Source organism: Peromyscus californicus, unplaced genomic scaffold (genome assembly GCF_007827085.1).
Source record: "Peromyscus californicus insignis strain IS unplaced genomic scaffold, ASM782708v3 Scaffold_9__1_contigs__length_137607984, whole genome shotgun sequence".
Lineage (NCBI taxonomy): Eukaryota > Metazoa > Chordata > Mammalia > Rodentia > Cricetidae > Peromyscus > Peromyscus californicus.
This window is the reverse complement of record NW_026294617.1, coordinates 17,982,553-18,000,833: the sequence shown is the minus strand read 5'-3', so window position 1 is coordinate 18,000,833 and position 18,281 is coordinate 17,982,553. Positions and strand designations below refer to the sequence as shown.

Sequence of the window (18,281 nt, the reverse complement as noted above, 5' to 3'; positions counted from 1 at the left end):
TTTCTCTACCAATAAGCACAAAATACTCAGACCACTATTTTATGCCCTTACTTTTCCTGAGTAATATTGCGCCATTTTGGTTTAACTGTTTTCTGGCCACTCTGACACTCAGCAGGAATACCAGTTTCAGGAACCATTTTATTTGGGTGACAATTCTTTACCAGCATAAATAATGAATATTTACTAGGGTGGCAATCTGGTAGAAATAAATGAAGATCAACATCTTCTCCCTAAAAAAAAAAATTATAATAAAAATCAGTACATAAATATGCTAGCACACTATCTACACTTAAATCTATTGATACGATCTTAAAAACAAACTGAAAATGATAAATTTTAAATAGTGTATTTCACACTGAAAAGTCAGACAGATAACTGGAATAAGATTATACAATGACTAAAATTAAATCTTTATTGAAAAGTACAAAACAGGTATTACAGAAAGCAGTGCACAGTTTCCAAGTAACAATAAAAAGACTATCTTTAATAGTTGTTTATGGATATTACATGATACTCAATTTAAGAAAATCAAAACTCTAATATGGGATCAGGAGAATAGCTTCTACAATTTTCGTAACTTTTAAAATAGCTTAACCACTAGACATTGGTTGGGTTTCACTTTTTTGTATGGATCCTCTATTCTTCACTTATTTCAATGCCTAGTTTCTCAGCAAATAACATAGTAGAATACAGTGGTTAAAAAAATGCTGCACCCGAAACTACATTGGCAGAGTTCAAATTCCAACTTAGCAACTCACTAGCCACATGAAATTTTACATAAGCTGCTTCCCAATTCTTTTGCTTCCTTCCTCCTAGCTTCCCTGGGATGGGTCTAAGTAGCTCAGATTCTCCTCAATTTGTGATCTTCCTGCTTCTGGGTCCTGAATACTAGAATTACAGGCATCATGCCCAAATACATTTCAGTTTTCTAAGATACAAATGCAGGTAACTAAATCAAGAAGGCTTTTTGAGAACTAAATGAGTTACTAGGCATATTTAAAAGGGATTAAAAGGTGTTAGCTGCTCCTTTTATTACTGCCATTCTTGCTACTATGATTCAAATAATATTATGATTGGTAATGATTACCCATAATTTAATATTAGATATATCACAAAATTTTGAGCTTAGAAGTACATAATTGCTACCTTTTAGATATAGTGAAGAAAAGCACTTAAGGCTAATCTCTGAGTTTATGGTTTACCTAGAAATCAAGTACAAGAAAGCATAAAATGTGTTTACCGTATGTTACAGGTGGAAGGAGTTCAAACAAAAAAAAGATTAAAGAGATTAGAAATGAATTCTAAGAAAATAATTTGTCATTTTCTCAGGTCAATTTCTTGGGGCTGTCAAGATGGACAGAGGAGGAACACTGACACTAAAACTACTAGTCACTGAAGGATGCTACACTCTCATGGGAGCAGTGGGATGGACAAGAGCCCACAGAAGCTCTGGGACATCAAACCTCTGGAATAAACAATACATCCAATTATACGTACTCTTAAGGAGAATCTGGTATTGCATGTAGCTGGAACAAAGTCCGTAAAAGGCAAAGAAAAGTCAATGTTCAATGTTTCCCCACAGGCTGCCAAATATACTATAAAAAGAAATAGTAAATATACTTTAATGTCAACAAAATTTAAATGGCAAAACTACATCAAACGTATACCTAAATAAAATGAACTGTATGTAAACATAAAAATCTAAAAGCAATTATGAAATCGTCTCAGAAGATAATAGAGGAAAATCAACTCCAGTTGCTATAAGGGAAAGAAAAGAGAAGCAGATTCATGGATAAAGGCTGTCATGAGACAACTAGGAGTTGTAGACCTGAAGACAGAATTGCCCTAGGAGAAATATTCACCATGTGTAGCACTGGGATGGGGATGAGCGTATCAGGGTGAAGAAAAGAGCTTTCAATATCAAAAACAAAGAGAGTTTTTGACTCATAAATTTTTAGGGGGTAGGAAACCTTTGCACCACGTATATAATTTGGTCTGACCTACCTACTGAGGAGGCAGGCACTAACGGGACAATAAATTTATCTTGTAGCTAGAAGGGAGCTTACTTTTTCTGCAAAAGCCTGAGGGCTCGATCACCACAGACACCTAACAAATTTTTGTCTTAAGAGACAGACTGTAAAGGCACACTGTCTGATTTTCAGTAAACAGGAAAGAAGGGAGGGAGGAAATCCACTGTATTTTAACATTTATTTTTGTTGGCACATCTTAATGAGTAGATTGACCAAACTTGTAGCATTCTTACCATTTTCCTGCTGTTTAGTGGAACAATCAATCCAGTTATGTTGATTGGCAGCCCAAATCATTTCAAATTGATGAAACATGATTTTAAAATTCCATGTGTATGGAACAAATGAAAAAATATCTGGAGCATTATCACTAGACCAGTCTTGAATCAGATCTAAAAATAGAGAACAAAAAGTAAAATTAACATGTATTACATTGTACACACACACACACACACACACACACACACACACACACACACATCCTAGTTATCAAAAATAATTTTGTAAATTTAAAAAAAAAAGAATCTTTATATCTGCAAACTTACTTCTTTGACTCCTCTTCTTATTATGTTTATTTCTACCTATCTGTTAATTGGGAGGCATGAGGGGCTTGCTATAAGTGAAAAATACCTCACTTTAATAAACTTTCTTAATAATAAATACAGCTAAGCACGGCGGTGAACCCCTTTAATCCTAGCACTCAGGAGGTCAAGGCAGGTGAGTTCCAGGCCAGCCAAGGTGCATAGTGAGACCTTGTCTTAAAAATAGGAAAAATAAATAAATAAACAGAAAGAAAAAAGAAAAGAAACACCACTAATTTTAAATACAGATGAACATCTTTCATATTTGTTCATGAAATAAATATCTGCTGAGTACCTATTAGATGACAGTCTCTGTTCTAGACTATGGGACTGCAATGAAATAAACAGATGCAGTCATCTTAAAAGTTAAAAACAATTGTCACTGTTTATGTGTTATGCTTGAATTGTTGCTTTTAAAAAGTGCTTTAAAATTTTGTATTTATTATTACTATTGTGTGTGATATAGGTGTCAGGCCATAAGCATGCTGTAATGTACATATGAGGATAAGTTTGTGGAGTCAGTTTTCTCCTCTCACCTTTACACAGGTGACAGGATTCAAACTCAGATTATCAGGCTTATGCAGCATGTGGAAGCATTGCATCAGTTCCTAATTGCTGCTTTTAAGTTTGTGTTTATACATTTAGTCTGTTTCTCTCTGTTATCTTAATTTTCTTTTAAACTTAAGAAGTAAAGGTTCTCTATATGATAATTCTAGCTCTGTTGTACAGTAGTTCTCACAACTTTTTCTTCTGTCTTCCTATTATTTGTTTGCACTGTATATAGTCATCAACATCTTTCTCAGAGGTGTCAAATTCATCTTTGTACATTTATAGTACAAAGAAGCCTGGTACCACGTATATGAAATTAGGTATACATGTTTGACTTTGAAATCAGACCATAATAACTTTAAATTTTGGTTTTATTTTATTAGCAATATGATTTTGAAAATATAACTTAAGTGTAAAACAATTTGTCTAACTTTTTAGGAGAATTGAGATGATTTATGTGACATTTTAAAAACTAAATGGCACTAAGTAAACACTCTATAGAGTGCATTTATCATTGAGGATACTCTAAGGAAATTTACAAATAAAACCTAAATATTTAATGTCATTTTGTTTTTAAAAAGGATCTTTAAAATGAAAAAATGAGTCAGAATAATTACAGAAAGCAGTCATAAATGTATCATATAAGTTCATTTAAAAATTAGCTGCAATCCACATATATTAAAGAGATAAAATTCTGACTTAATAAATGTCAATCTTAACTGTAATTTCATTAATAAGATGTAAAAATAAAATAAAAGGTATGTAAGTAGTAACTTTTCCTATTAATAGAAAAAGAAAATTCTAGTGTATAAAATTTACTTTAAATATACCTTTATTTCATTTAAACATTACAGTGGGTAGCCACCTCTTATCATACCTACGCTTACCATCAAAACGTACACATACACTCAATGTTTCATTTTCTAACAAAGGAAGTGATTATACCAAAACTATAGAGGCAGACATCCCATGTATACAAACTTCATTATGGCTGCATACATACAAACATCTCCACTTCCATCCCCACTCCCAAACAGTTATCTTCTTCCCTGTTTTACAAAAGTAGATATTGTCCTCAAAAACAGAATTATGCAGGGAAAACATTCAAGGAGATACTTAAACTTCAGTTCTAAATCCCAGTCTCTTGAAGGAGCCTGACTCTATTCTTTTCTTTAAGTTTTATTCCTTCAAAATTCATCCCTGAAAGTAATCAATTTCACAATATAATTCATCATTTCTAGGCTGACTTCATTTTTCTCATTAATAAATTCAGCATTCCTACTCAAACTACATATCCTGTCTGAAACTAATATAGTCATGTCTCCATAACCATAGATTCAATCAACCATGGGTTGAAAATGTTTTTCTTTGTGTAAGAACTAAACATGCACACATTTTCCTGTTATTATTCCTTAAATATACAAGTCATTTTTTGTGAAATATCCATACTGTGATAAGTATTTTAAGGAACTTGCAGATGAATGGAAGTACACAGGAGGATATACAATCTATATGCTAGAACCATACCATTTCATAGAAGGCATTGAGCATCTACAGATTTTGTATCCACAAGGAACCAATGACCTATGGATATCAAGTAATAACTACACTGTCATTCATATCCTTTCTGTGAAAGGAAAACAACCATTTTTAAAGGCAGGTACTACAGAAAACAAGAAGTCTGAAGTCTAAACACTAATCTTAAATGTCTCATCTACATATGCTTCAATAATTCTATGCTTCAAGTTTCTAATTGTTAACTCAGAGACAAATAATACTATTACCTTTTTATAGTTGTGTGAAGAAGATAGAAATTAATGTACTTTGTACATGCCAAAATGTTATGTAACTCATACTGAACATATTACACCAAGGCTCATTTTATAAAGGCCATTTCCACCATTAATAACGCTTCCTTATTTTCCCCGAATGGCTTCAGATGGTAGTGATTTCTGATGTCCTTCCATCTTAGATGCAGTGCTAGCACCACAGTTTACTCTACCTGAACATAAATACTGTTTGGCATTGTTTCATTTTATGTCTAGTGTGTCTATCAATGTACTTGAGATTAGTAATTCCAAACAAGACAAAAACCGTAAGTGATATGTCCATAAGTGCTCTGTGGGCAAAAATCATACTTAGTATTTGTTTTAAATTATTATGAGGCTTGGAATGTCTAGTAGAAGCATTTATCTATCATATACTTACATTGGTTAAAAGCCTAAAATGAAATTGGTATAAAACAGAAATGTGAATGGTCTCATATCTCAGGAAATGAATGTAGCTTCTAAATAAATTTATTTGCCAATTTTTAACAAATCTTACTGTAAGTTTTTCTTCAGTAGTAACTGAAATGGTACAAACAGCTCATTTCTACTTTAATAAATCTTAGATTTTAAAACCTTACTTGAAATTTTATAATATCATGTAATATTGTCTCTACACCAGCTCCTATGATATCTTTACTGATAAATATTAAGAATTGGGGTGAAAAATATTTTTACATACATAACAGAAACTTAATTATTAAGTTTCCACTACAAGAGACAATAACTTCAAACTGTTTAACAGAAATCTCTGTTCAAATGAGAGGTCAAATGGATCCACGAAAGATGAAAATTAAATACTTACTCAAAAGGCCCTATGACATCACCAACCAACACAGTGGTAGTAAGACAGACAAGGAGGACTGCTACAGCAAGAGATCTACTGTGAATGTTGGCAGTCACACAGCAAGAAGCAACTCTGTCTTATAGAAGACTACGGTACAATAGTGATTGCCAAAAATATTTTATTAACATCTGCAACATGCACTTGCATTTTAATAGCATTTTTTTCCTTAGATCAAAAGCTGCTCACATTACCAGATATGGTCTTATCAAATACTGTGATTAGAAAAATGAAGCACTTTCTTTACGACCTTCTTCATTTGTGCAAGAAATTTAAAAATTTTAAAGACAGTAAGTTAAAAATTAATCTGAAAAAACACATCAATAACTTACTTTGGAACTAAGCTGTTATGTAACATCCTATAAAATGTCAATCAGTTGGTATTAGAGCTTTGTATCATTCCATTATTGTCTTCCTCTCCCCCCATCATAACAATATAAGCCAATTTAATTATTTCTACCAGAGGCTTCAGTTTCTACCTTTGTTTGTCAGCTTTTACTCTTGGAGCATTATATTTATGATAAAGCTCTGCCCCACATCCAAATCTCTGAAGAACTATTTTATCTTGTTATAAAAGGTGTAAGAATCACTGCTGGACTCAGGAGCTCACAGAGTCTGAACTGACAACCAAGGAGCCTACATGGGACCAACCTAAGCCCTCTACATATATGTGACAGTTGTGTAACTTGGTCTGCTTGCAGGATTCCTAACAATGGGAGCAAGGGCTGTCCAGAAAATACCTGTAAAAAAGTTCTTCTGTGCAAAGATGAAGTGGTAGGTGGCTTTATAAACCTCTAATTCACACTGCCATGTCTGTGGCATGTTCCAAATTCTGGGGTAGCTGGCATTGATGTGAAACTGCAAAATAAATGTTAGAGCTTAAAATGTGATAATGCTAGCGGCATTGGAAATGAAGTCACACACACTAATGAGTAATTAAAACTTATTTTCCCACTGAGCTGAACAGAAGGTGTCTTAAAACTGCTATAGCACAAACAGCAAAATAAAAACAAGAAAAAAAGAAGTCAATGAAATGATTCAAATAATACTCTGCTATATTTCTACACCGGAGCCTAGCAAAATTGTCATCAGAGAAGCTTCATCCAGCAATTGATGGGAGCAGATGCAGAGACCCACAGCCAAACCTTAGGCAGAGCTTGGGGAATCCTGCAGAAGAGGGCAAAGAAGGATTGTACAAGCCAGAAGATTCAAGACACAAGAAAACAGTCCACAGAATCAACTAAACAGGGTTTATAGGGACTCACTGAGACTGAAATGACAATCAGGGAGCCTACATGGGTCTGAGCTAGGTCCTCTGCATATGTTAGGTTGAGTAGCTTGCTGTTCTTATGGCACTCCTAACAATGGGAGCAGGGGCTGTCTCTGACTTTTTCACCTGCTTTTGGAATTCTTTTCCTCCTACTGGGTTGCCTCATCCAGCCTTAATATTGAGGGGATGTGCCTACTCTTATTGCAACTTGTTATACCATGTTTGGTTGATGTTCTTGGGAGGCCTGCCCTTTTCTGAAGGGAAATGGAGGAAATGTGGGTTGCAGGGAAGGAACTTGGAGAAGAGGGAGTGGAAACTTTGGTTGGGATGTAATATATGAGGGAGAAAATAAAAAGTAAGTTAAAAAAAACCAAAACTGCTGTAGCAAAATATCAGTATTCCTGGTCAATACTCAGATCTTTGAAATACTAAGCTTTGATAGGGTCGAAATTCTCTGAGAACAAAGACTCATGCTTTAGTTTCAGCAACACACACCAGCAAACTACCTAATTCCTCCTCTGATAATGGAAGGAGGGTGAAATATCATGCATACCATCATACAACCTGATCCTGGAATTTCTGCAAAGGAAAAAGCTGCCTGCCTAGGAGCAGCAATGTTTTAACATGGCCTCATTTATCAGCAATAGCTTGAGAATTCTAATGAGTGCTAAACTGTAAGTAATACTGATTTTGATAGATTTTAATACTACATTTTATATAATAAAAAATTTTCTGTAGTACTTTTATATTATTCACATGTTTTTAGTTATGAAATACGAATGCTCCAAAAATAAGTTTTGTTTCTTTTCCAACTATGATGGCATCAACTTAACTCATACCAACAGAAAAGACTACACAGAGACTCTCAGGCTAAACCAACATACCTGACTATTTGTGAATGCTGTCATAGAGGATTATAATCAATACACATATATGGGTTTTTCTTAGTAATTGTGAAATTTTCTTAATTTACTTGTAGGTTATATGTATGATGTTGGCTTAAGACAAGTAATTAAGAACCTTATGACATCATCTTTTTATAAAGGAATTTTCTGTGAATACCAACCAGTCTACATAGTGGGTTTTGTTGTTGTTGTTGTTACTGCCTTCTTTTTTTTAAGTGACAGATTAACGAGTATCTTAATCTGAAATTTAAACTATAAGCACTGTCAAGAAATCCAGGGTACCATCAAGATTTTTTTCCTTTAAACTTAAGTCACTGACTTAGACAAAAGACAAAATTAGTTAAGCTCTGAGAGAAAATCCAATAGGGCCAGAACATGCACTCACAAATTATTACTTATAATTTAGGAAAAACACATGTAGTTTAAAAATAACATTCTAACAACTTTTGGGGCCTTCTACTTACTTCCTACATATTAGAACCAGAGCAATAAGCTGGGCAGGGGGCAGTGGTGATGTACACCTTTAATCCCAGCACTTGGGAGGTAGAGGAAGGTGGTTCTCTGTGAGTTCGAGGCCAGCCTGGTCTACAAAGCAAGTTCCAGGACAGCCAAGGCTGTTACACAGAGAAACTCTATCTCAAAAAAAAGAAAGAAAGAAAGAAGCAGAGCAATAAAGGAATCCCACAGGCAGTACACACCATTGGGAATCTACTTCTCTTCCCAAGTATGGTATCACTAGAGTACTTACTTGGCAGTTCTTAAATAAGAAAACAGATAATTATTTTTTAATTTTACACTGGAAAATTAAAGCCAAATCTATATCTACTAAAAGAATGCATATCATATATTTAGGCTTACTGCTAACATTTCTGCTTCTAGAAGGGTCCGATATTGCATGCTGGTAGTAGCATCAACATGTAATAGTTGTCCTTTAATTGCAGGGGTATAACCTAGTAAATAAAAATACAAAATGTAAGAACCAGAATAAAAACTATACAATTTAGGTTTTTGTAGAACTACTCAAAAAAGAGATCCCTGAGAAACAGCTTAGGTATACTTCAGTGAAAGAGAGCTTGCAAATGTAACAAGGATCCTTTTCAGATTAGGCAACTTTGAGAAAACATCTTCACCATATGTTATCTACTCTGGTTTGATTTTGAGTGTGAACCCACAGAGGTCTCTCAATATCCATATGGGATGGTTCCAAAATCCCACACTTAAACCAAAATCTATGAAGCTCAAGACCTTTATGTGAAATGTCAAAGTATTTCACATTATTTCATATATTCTCCACATGTCAAATTATCCCACATTACTTATAATTAATATTTAATACAAATTAAACACTATGTAATAACCATTAAATAGTATTGTTTAGGGAATGACAAGGAAAAAGTATACAGTACAAACTCAACTTTACTTAAATATTTTCATATAGCAATTGCTTGAGATTATAGGTGCAAAGCCCATGGACATGAGGATTAGCTGCATATGCTTATGCTCTAAGTAATGCTTTTCAACTATTAACACAAGCCCCATACTTTTTATTTATCCACTGACTCAAGTATGTATTTTTTCATCACTTTTTTCAACTACTCCCTGTATAAGGACAGTTGCCAAATATCATCTATTTCTCCTACAATGAATGACACTTTCACATCAATAAAGACCATTCTCAGCACAAGTAGGAACGTTTAAAATGTCATTTCCTTTCTTAATGGGCTCCTTTTTGTAAGAACACTAGCTGTATGCTATTATTCTAAAAGTTTTATAACTAGTCCACCACACACTCTGCTATAGGCTTTCTTTCCCATCCCAAACATCTGAATTTGAAAAATATTTTAGGCTTCTGTGTGTCTGGAATTGTTTTTTTCATGATGCCTAAATCCATTTGTAGCTCCGCAAAGTCATCTTAAAATCCACCAAATCCTTTTGACAAATTTTATTACATTTTATTCATTTGGGTATATGTCTGTGTTGAGGTCAGAGGATAACCTGGGAGAATTAGTTCTCTCATTCTACCATATAAGTGCCTGGGATACTGATTCCTCAGTCCTCAGGTGGCCCACTTATCTCAATGTGCCAACATTTGAACAATAGTTATACACTGTAAAATGACATAAGAATGCTTACTATGTGCATTACTGTGCAGGCTACTCTTAGGTCAATTTGACACAAGCTAGAGTTATCTGAAAGGAGAACCCCAATTGAGAAAAATGCCTCCATAAGATCCAGCTGTAAGGTATTTTCTTAATTAGCAATTGATGTGGGAGGGCCCAGCCCACTGTGGGTGGTGCCATCCCTGGGCTGTGGTCCTGTGTTCTTATAAGAAAGCAAGCTGAGCAAAAGCCACAGGGAGCAAGCCAGTAAGCAGCACTCTTCCACAGCCCCTGCATCAAGCTCCTGCCTCCAGATTCCTACCCTGTTTGAGTTCCTGTCCTGACTTCCTTAGCAATATGGAAATGTAAGCCAATTAAACCCTTTCTTCCCCAGTTTTCTTTCTGGTCATCATGTTTCATTGCAGCAATAGAAACACTAAGACTATCAACTTAAAGATTTTATTTTGGAAGTACTTTGCCTGTCTGTATGTATGCATACCACAAGTGTGCATGGTGCCCTCAGAAGCCAGAGAGAGTGTTATAGATACTTGTAAGCCACCATGTGGTACTGGGAACCAAAACAGGGACAAGTGCTTTTAACTGTGGAGACATCTCTCTAGCCCCTGTAACATCAATGTAAAAGGCTGAAGCATTCCCATATTTGAACCATTATTAATTTTGCACAACCTCCAACTTCCTTTCTCCCCTGTGATACATTGTAATTAAGATACTTCTAACAGACTTTTCTTACCAAATAACTCCTATGAATCAGGCAATGCTAGAGAATCTCAGCTCTCTCCTTCATGGCCTCACATGATTATTATTTTAAAGCTAGCTAATGCAATGGTTAGTTCTTCACAAAAAAAGGACCTAGAGTTGGGCGGGGGTATGTATTATGCCATCCTCAGTCACTGTTTCAATGGATTATTTAAACATGAAAGTCCAGATACTTTTATGTAAATATAAGAAACAAGTCAATCTCTTTTTCTCTCTTTATATAGTAGCACCAATATAGGTGACAGAAACAAGATAGGAGAGCTAAATAAAATATGAAGAAATAAAATTAAGGACAGTGATCATTGCTATTTAATGGTCTTAACATAAGAGAACATTACTATTCTCCTTACTCTCAAGAAAGTGATTAAGTACACCACAATTTTATCTTAACTCTCCTCAGTCACAAATATACTAAGATGGGAATAAAAAAGCAAAATTTAACCAAAAGCATTTATTCATGTTACTGATTAACTGCCCAGATTTCAAATATGCAATGATTTATAGTAGCTCAGAAGAAATTGAAGCTGTAAGAGAATTATTTAATATTTTAAGTATGCACTGTTTTTTTTTCTTTCTCACAATTACACTGTTCTAAGTACCCATTTTATTCTATGAAAAAAAAATCTACTAACATTATACCCTAAAAAATTTAAGCCTATTTATCAAACAATTACTGTTCAAATCCCAGGAGTCAAGGTCAGTACTAGACTTGTGAATGATACAGCATCTACTCTCACAGTACCAAAATCTAACTAGAAAAATATTAAGCAAATTATGTTCAGTCCTACAAGAGATGTACACAACACAATAAAAATACAGAATTACAACACCAAACAAGTCAAAAATTGTTCTCTCTAGATACTCAAATAATTATGTAATAACTTAAGCTACAGGTACATTAAAATTTAAAACTATTCTCTCATCTGCTCATGGATACGTCAAAAAAAATTACAAATAAAACCATCACATAATCCAGCAACCCCATTATTGGGTATATCTCCAAAGACAATGAAATACATATGCTGAAGAGCCATCTGAGTGCCAATGTTCACTGCAGCACCATTCACAAAAGTCATGCTCTGAAAACAAACTAAATATGGTATCCATTAACTGATTAACGTACAAAAAAATGTGGTACATATGTGAAACGTTAAAAAAAAAAAAAAGATGAAATCCTATCATCTGTGATAAAATGGCTCAAAATGAAAGTCATTATGTCAAGGGAAATAAGCAAGACACAAAAAAAGATGTGATCTTATTAGTGATCTCATTAATGTATGCAACCTAAAAGAATAAAAAATAAATACCGAGCTTACAGAAGTTGAGAGTAGAATGAGTTACTCAGGCTGAGGAGAATAAGGAGAAAGGAAGGGTTGGGAGTAGGTGAAAAATTACTGCTAAGTTATATAGATAAGAATTATATGCTGACCCACAGATAATGAGAACATGCTGTATACTTCAAAAAGCTCAAGGAAAGCCTGTCAGCATGGTGGTTCCAACCTGTGATCACAGCACTTGGGAGTCTGAAGCAAGAGTATCTCAAGGGAGGGACAAGACTAAGCTACATAGCAAGTCCTAGGTCAGCATGGGCTACACAGTGACATGCTGTCTCAAAAAAATAATTAAGTGCAAAGCTAAACAAAAGGATTTTAAATTCTTTTACCACACAGAAGTTATAAATGTAGAAACACATGTTTACTTTGACTTGAACATTGTAAGTCTACAAACATGGGTTCAAACATCTCATGGCACCCCATTAATAGGTACAATTTTATGTATCAGTGAAAAACTAAATTATATTTAAATTAAAAGACAAAAAATTAAAACATCACTAATGTTAATCTGAAAGGATAACAAACTACATTAGCATATTAATCGTGTCACTAATCATTTCAGGCAAAATAATAACTTACCATTTTCTTCAACTGTCATTGGAATATTAATTTCTAAATATGAGCCAGCCCCTACATTTACATGTACAGCATTTGTTTCCTACCAAAAGAACAAGATTAATTTACATGAGATTTATTATATTTATATTTATATCATTTTACTTTTAAATTATCAAAGAAATATAATTAATAATATGAAGTATTAAAAATTTGGAAAAACCAAGGTTCTAATTTATACCAAAATTATATTAAAATATTTTAACAAAATACAAAGGAGAAACCAGAAGGTAACTTAAAAGTCCATTGTTATTACTATTAATCATTATTAATTTCTTTCCATTATTTGCATTTAATAAAGTATTATAAATGTAAAATTTACAAGATTACTTAAGGAGGTATAGGGAGCTCAGAGAAATAAAGCTAAGCATATAATTATGACCCACAAAAATACTCTGAAAATTAATTTTCAAATTTTAAATAATATTTTCTACTATCTTATAATAAATACCCTGTTTTTAGTAAACAGCAAGTCAATGGTAGCATCTGCAATAATATTCATTCGTAGTTCAAATGCAAGGATCTGTCTTGGTCTTCCAGGCTGTGCAACCTCAGAAACCTTCAGAACTTGATAATCAGGTGGAAAGAAAAACTTCCATAAACAATCTCTACATAATAAAGAAAAGGAGTTGGCATGTTAGTCAAACACAATCAATCATCTTTAATAAGGGGCCAAAATCATATTTTAACCTATCATTGCTATCTCACTTAACAAACTATTTTTCTATTATCTCATACTTCTAGATATCAATAAGCTTTGAACACCTAATACACTATTACTGAGTGAGACATGGGCAGGCCCCAATCTAAGTGTTATGTGAGTTCCAAAAACATGCTACAAGTACATCAATTGTGCAAATAACAAAGAACTGAAAGAGATATCTTAATTCATCATTTCTCCCTCAGCAAGTGAATTAAATTTTTCTGAAGAAAGATCAGCTTCCTTGTCTGTAAGAATAACTAATCTCAGGGACTGACACTGAGGATTAAATAAAAATACTTAACAGTGTGTGACACATGGGAGAATTTTTGTATTATTTTCACAATCACTCAAAAAATTACCCTTTATTTTTATTTTATGTGTATGGGTATTTTGCCTACACTTGTATCTGTGCACTTCATGGATACAATGTGTGTGAGGAATAAAAGAGGGTGTAAGATCCCGAGATAAGAGTTATAAACAGTTGTAAGGCACCAGTTGGGTGCTGGTATTCCCATGTCGTCTGCAAAGACTAACCAGTGCTCTTAACCACCAAGACTAGCCAGTGCTCTTAACCACCAAACCATCTCTCCAACTCCCCACAATCACTTTTAATCAGCATAATATCGATGAAAGGACAAAGAGCAATATATTCTAAAAAGTAAACAAGTATTTAGTTGCTGAGCCTAGTGTATGTCTCCCTATAATATCATTTGACAAGGATGAAAGAACTTAAGAAATATTCAACTCCGAGTCTTCTATGGGAGCAAACATTAGTTTAGTATAATGTTCAGAGAAGGTAGCAGTGCATGTCTTTTAAATAATAGGGTTGAAGACAGAGTCAACAGTGACAGAAAAGACTACTTAAAACAGACTTGGAAAAAAGTAGATGAACAGAACAAAATCTGAAAACTGAGGTTCACAGAGTTCAACTTGCCATCATTAAATGAAAATGCACAAAAGAAATTCTGCAAATGATCTGAAACTCACAACACACTAAAACAAGACAAAAAATACAGCACACCAGGCATGACAGCCAATGGGCTGTAATGGAAAGAACACTGGATAGGAAGGGCTGATCTGAACCTCTTACTGCTGTGGTTTCAATACCTTCCCAACATCACACAACCATCTTTCCAAGAGAGTAAGGAAGCTAACGCTACCCACATGAACAAAGCACACTGAAAAATAAAACTTTTGATTTAATGAGAGTGAATAAACCTTGTTATTCAATAAGTTCTAAATCTAAATAAAAAATACACTGGAGTATTCTCTCAGCAGAGGAAAAGCTGATAGAGAGGGTTGTGAAAGTGAAGTTCTAATGCACAGAAATGCAGTATCAATTCTCTAAATACTACTACTAAAATTGGTCAGTCTCTAAGATGGGTTTTTGTGTCAGGCGTGGTGGTGCATGCCTTTAATCCCAGCACTTAGGAAGAACAGGTAGATCTTTTTAAGTCTGAGGCCAACCTAGTCTACATAGTGAGGTCCAGGAGGACAGTCAGGGCTGTGTAAAGAGACCCTGTCTCAAAAATCAAAAACTTATTGTAAAAATTTAACTTGAACCTGGGCAGTGGTGGTGCATGCCTTTAATTTCAGCACTCAGAAGATAGAGGTAGGTGGATGTCTGTGAGTTCGAGGCCAGCCTTGTCTACAGAGCGAGTCCAGGAGCACCAGGACTCTTTCACAGAGAAACCCATTTCATGTTTTTTTTTCTTAATATAACTGTTCACCAGTATACCCCCTTCCCTAAAACAAAGGCTATTTTCTACTATGATTTCTGAATACAGTTCAAATGGAGTTATTGCATTACTTAGTAGAAACCTCTCATTTTTCAACTGATGCCAGTGACTATAAGCATCATTAAATTAAAAAAAAAAAAAGAAAAAGAAAAAAAATACTATAAAAGGAAAATTAAAATCTAATAACATACAGAATCTTTGCTTTCTAACCTGAAATTTTAAGCTCCATTGATGTTCAAGCTTAATAAATAAACACAGAACTCAGTAACTGTCATAACATATTTCAAAGGTTTTTAAAAACCTTATTCCAGTTTTTGAACAACTGTTAAACTATGACTTATTGAGGCATGTTATTTCAATATACCTGAACTACTAACATTAAAAGAACATACTGAACAATCAATCAGGAGCCGTTCTGCCCTTTCCAGGTCTGAGCCGGCAGAGGACACAGACAGCTCCCGCCAGACTACTTGGTCAGGTACCATTATACCAAGCACTGCCCAAGGGTTCTATGCCTGGGTGCATGAGAGAAGAAAAGCAACAGCTCCGTACCATGCCTTGTGGCTGGGGTGGGCAAGACTCAACCAAGCGCCACCTGTGACCCAACCAAGAGCACTGGCAGAGAGTGGATGGTGGGTACGGGGTGGGGAAATGGAAGAGAGAGGGAGAGGCACAACGGTTCAATGGGCTATGGTTAGAGGTGAATCTAAAGAGGTGAGGGTGGTGAGGAACAGGTTGACATGAATGGTCTGTTAGCCACCCAAGGCCAAGGTGATATCTGGGCCTGGGCTATTGCCAAAGGCCAGGTCTTTGTCTGAGGCCCTGAAGCAGCTTGAAGGGGGCCTGTTAGTATCTGTGGCTCCAGTTACCACTGAAGGCCATGAAGAGGCCTGTAGTCTAGGCTGCCACCTGGGGCCATTTGGTATTTGAGAGGCATGCTGCCACAGGAGCCATGCCAATCTAAGTGGCCTGAGCTGCCACCTGGGGCCATGGTGACTTCCTGGTCCAGGTTGCTTCTGAGGACCATGTCTGGGTCTGTGGTCCTATCACAGCTGGTGTCTGTGTTGATATTCCTCACCATGTTGCCATCAAAGGGCACACATATACCCAGGTTCTAGGCCAAAACCTGCAACCATGTTGCTGTCTGAGGCCTGTGCTGCCACTAGGGCCAAGCCGATTTGAGTGGCCAGTGCTGTCACCTGGGGCCATGGTACTGTCCAGGACAGAGCTGCTGCTGAGGGCCATGTCTGGGTCTGTGGCTCTTCAGCAGACATGGTCTGAGTTGATATCCGTGACTCCTGATGCCATTGAAGGCCATGCCAATGCCAGGGGGCTAGCCAGCCATCTTAGACTATATCGATGTCCCAGGACCATGCCGCTGCCAGGGCTATCTATACTGGGTAGCTGGTTCTGCAACTTGAGGCCATAGAGGCATCTGGGTCCAGGCCACTGCCTATGGCCATGTCTGGGCCTGTGGCCCTGTAGCATCAGGGTCTGGGGTGATGTCCCTGGCTTCTGTTACCACTGAGGGTTCTGCAAGTGCCCAAGGTCTGGTCAGCCACCTGAGATCACGTTGGTGCCCAATAGCCATGCTGCCGCTGGGGACATACTGATCAGGGTGGCATGTGTTGCCACTGGGGCAACAGTGACACCTGGGCCCAAGTTGCTGCCAAGGGCCATGTCTTGGTCCATGGTCCTGCTGCAGCTGGGGTCTGTAATAATGTCCATGGCAACATTAGCACAGGGGGTTCCTGGACCCCTCTACAGCAACTGAGGTGCCCTGCCCTTCACCTGGGCAAAACAGTAGAGCTGGCCCTGGTGCTGTGAGTGTGGGTGAGATGAGTATGAGAGACCTGAGAACAGGAGAACTGGCCCTGCTCCTTGATGAAGGCTACACTGGGTGAGCTAGCCGAGGCAGTGATAGAGAGCTCACCCAGGTAGTGATGATGAGGGAAAGCTATTGAGCTCACCAACACAGCTACCACCCAGGCCCAGAACCAGGGCTATGAGTTGGCCCACCCCAACATCCACTTCATCTATGAACTGCTGGTGCACATGAAGGGGATGAACAGAAGGATCTCCATGACACAGGACAACAACAGAATATCCAAAAGGAGCCCCAGTGAGAGCCCATTATCGGTGGGATAGCAGAAGCCAGAGGCCTCAAGCCAGCAGGGCTCAGACCAATGACTCTTGGCAATAAACACTTGCAAGTAAAGATCAATGGACTAAAGGGTATACTGTGTGACTCAACAGACCACACTACAGATTCCACAAGATTCTTCTCCCTTTTTTTTTTTTTTTGTTTGTTTTTGTTTTGTTCCTTTGTTTTGTTTGATTTTTGGTTTTTCTTCTAAATTTGGTTTTGTTTTGGGGGGAAGTATGCAAGAGCAGAAAGCATATTCGAGGAGATGGGAAGATGGGTGGGACTGGAATATAGGATATGAAATCCACAAAGAATCAATAAAAGTAGAAAACAAACAAACAAAAAAAATACTCAGACTACTTGCCTAGAATATGTAGGGTCCTGGTTTTATCTCTAATAACATTTTTTAAAAAGAGAGACCATATTACTTGACAGTATATAATTATTCCAATAATGCAAGATAGGGAGTTTTGAAAGTAAAAAGTATAAAAAGAGCCAATGTATCAAGAGTTAATTTCACTACTCCTTCATCAATAGGTTAATATCACCTGATTCACTAAGGGAGTTGGCTTATCTCTCTATTTTCAAGAAAACTAGACCATGACTACAAAACTAGACTAATTTTAAGCAATGTCTATTCTAATTTCTCAACACTTCCTAATAATCAGTGCTAAATGTCTCCTAAATTCTTCAGCAGTAAGAAATTGGTCATAATATATTACGAATAAAAGTTACTTCAAAATTAATAGAAGCCTAGTTTTAAAAAAAACTTCCAGGTAGACAGGTATGATAGTCAAGACTACATGTAGTTCCAGACACTCAGGAGACTAAAGCAAAAGGATCACCTGAACCCAGAGTTTAAGGCC

The 18,281-nt window shown here is 36.1% G+C and overlaps 1 protein-coding gene across 5 annotated transcripts in view; it reads right to left on the bottom strand.

Moving 5' to 3' along the window:
- Positions 1-18,281, bottom strand: part of Bltp1 (bridge-like lipid transfer protein family member 1) — a 179,685-nt gene that overhangs the window by 134,142 nt on the left and 27,262 nt on the right. For all 5 annotated transcript variants that reach the window (XM_052732130.1, XM_052732126.1, XM_052732129.1 and 2 more), the window contains exons 12-18: positions 13,279-13,435; positions 12,792-12,870; positions 8,861-8,952; positions 6,568-6,685; positions 2,264-2,419; positions 1,498-1,595; positions 52-230 (exon numbers count right to left, since the gene is read on the bottom strand). In XM_052732130.1, the coding sequence (XP_052588090.1) occupies positions 52-230; positions 1,498-1,595; positions 2,264-2,419; positions 6,568-6,685; positions 8,861-8,952; positions 12,792-12,870; positions 13,279-13,435 (879 nt within the window). The remainder of the gene's footprint in view (positions 1-51; positions 231-1,497; positions 1,596-2,263; positions 2,420-6,567; positions 6,686-8,860; positions 8,953-12,791; positions 12,871-13,278; positions 13,436-18,281) is intronic.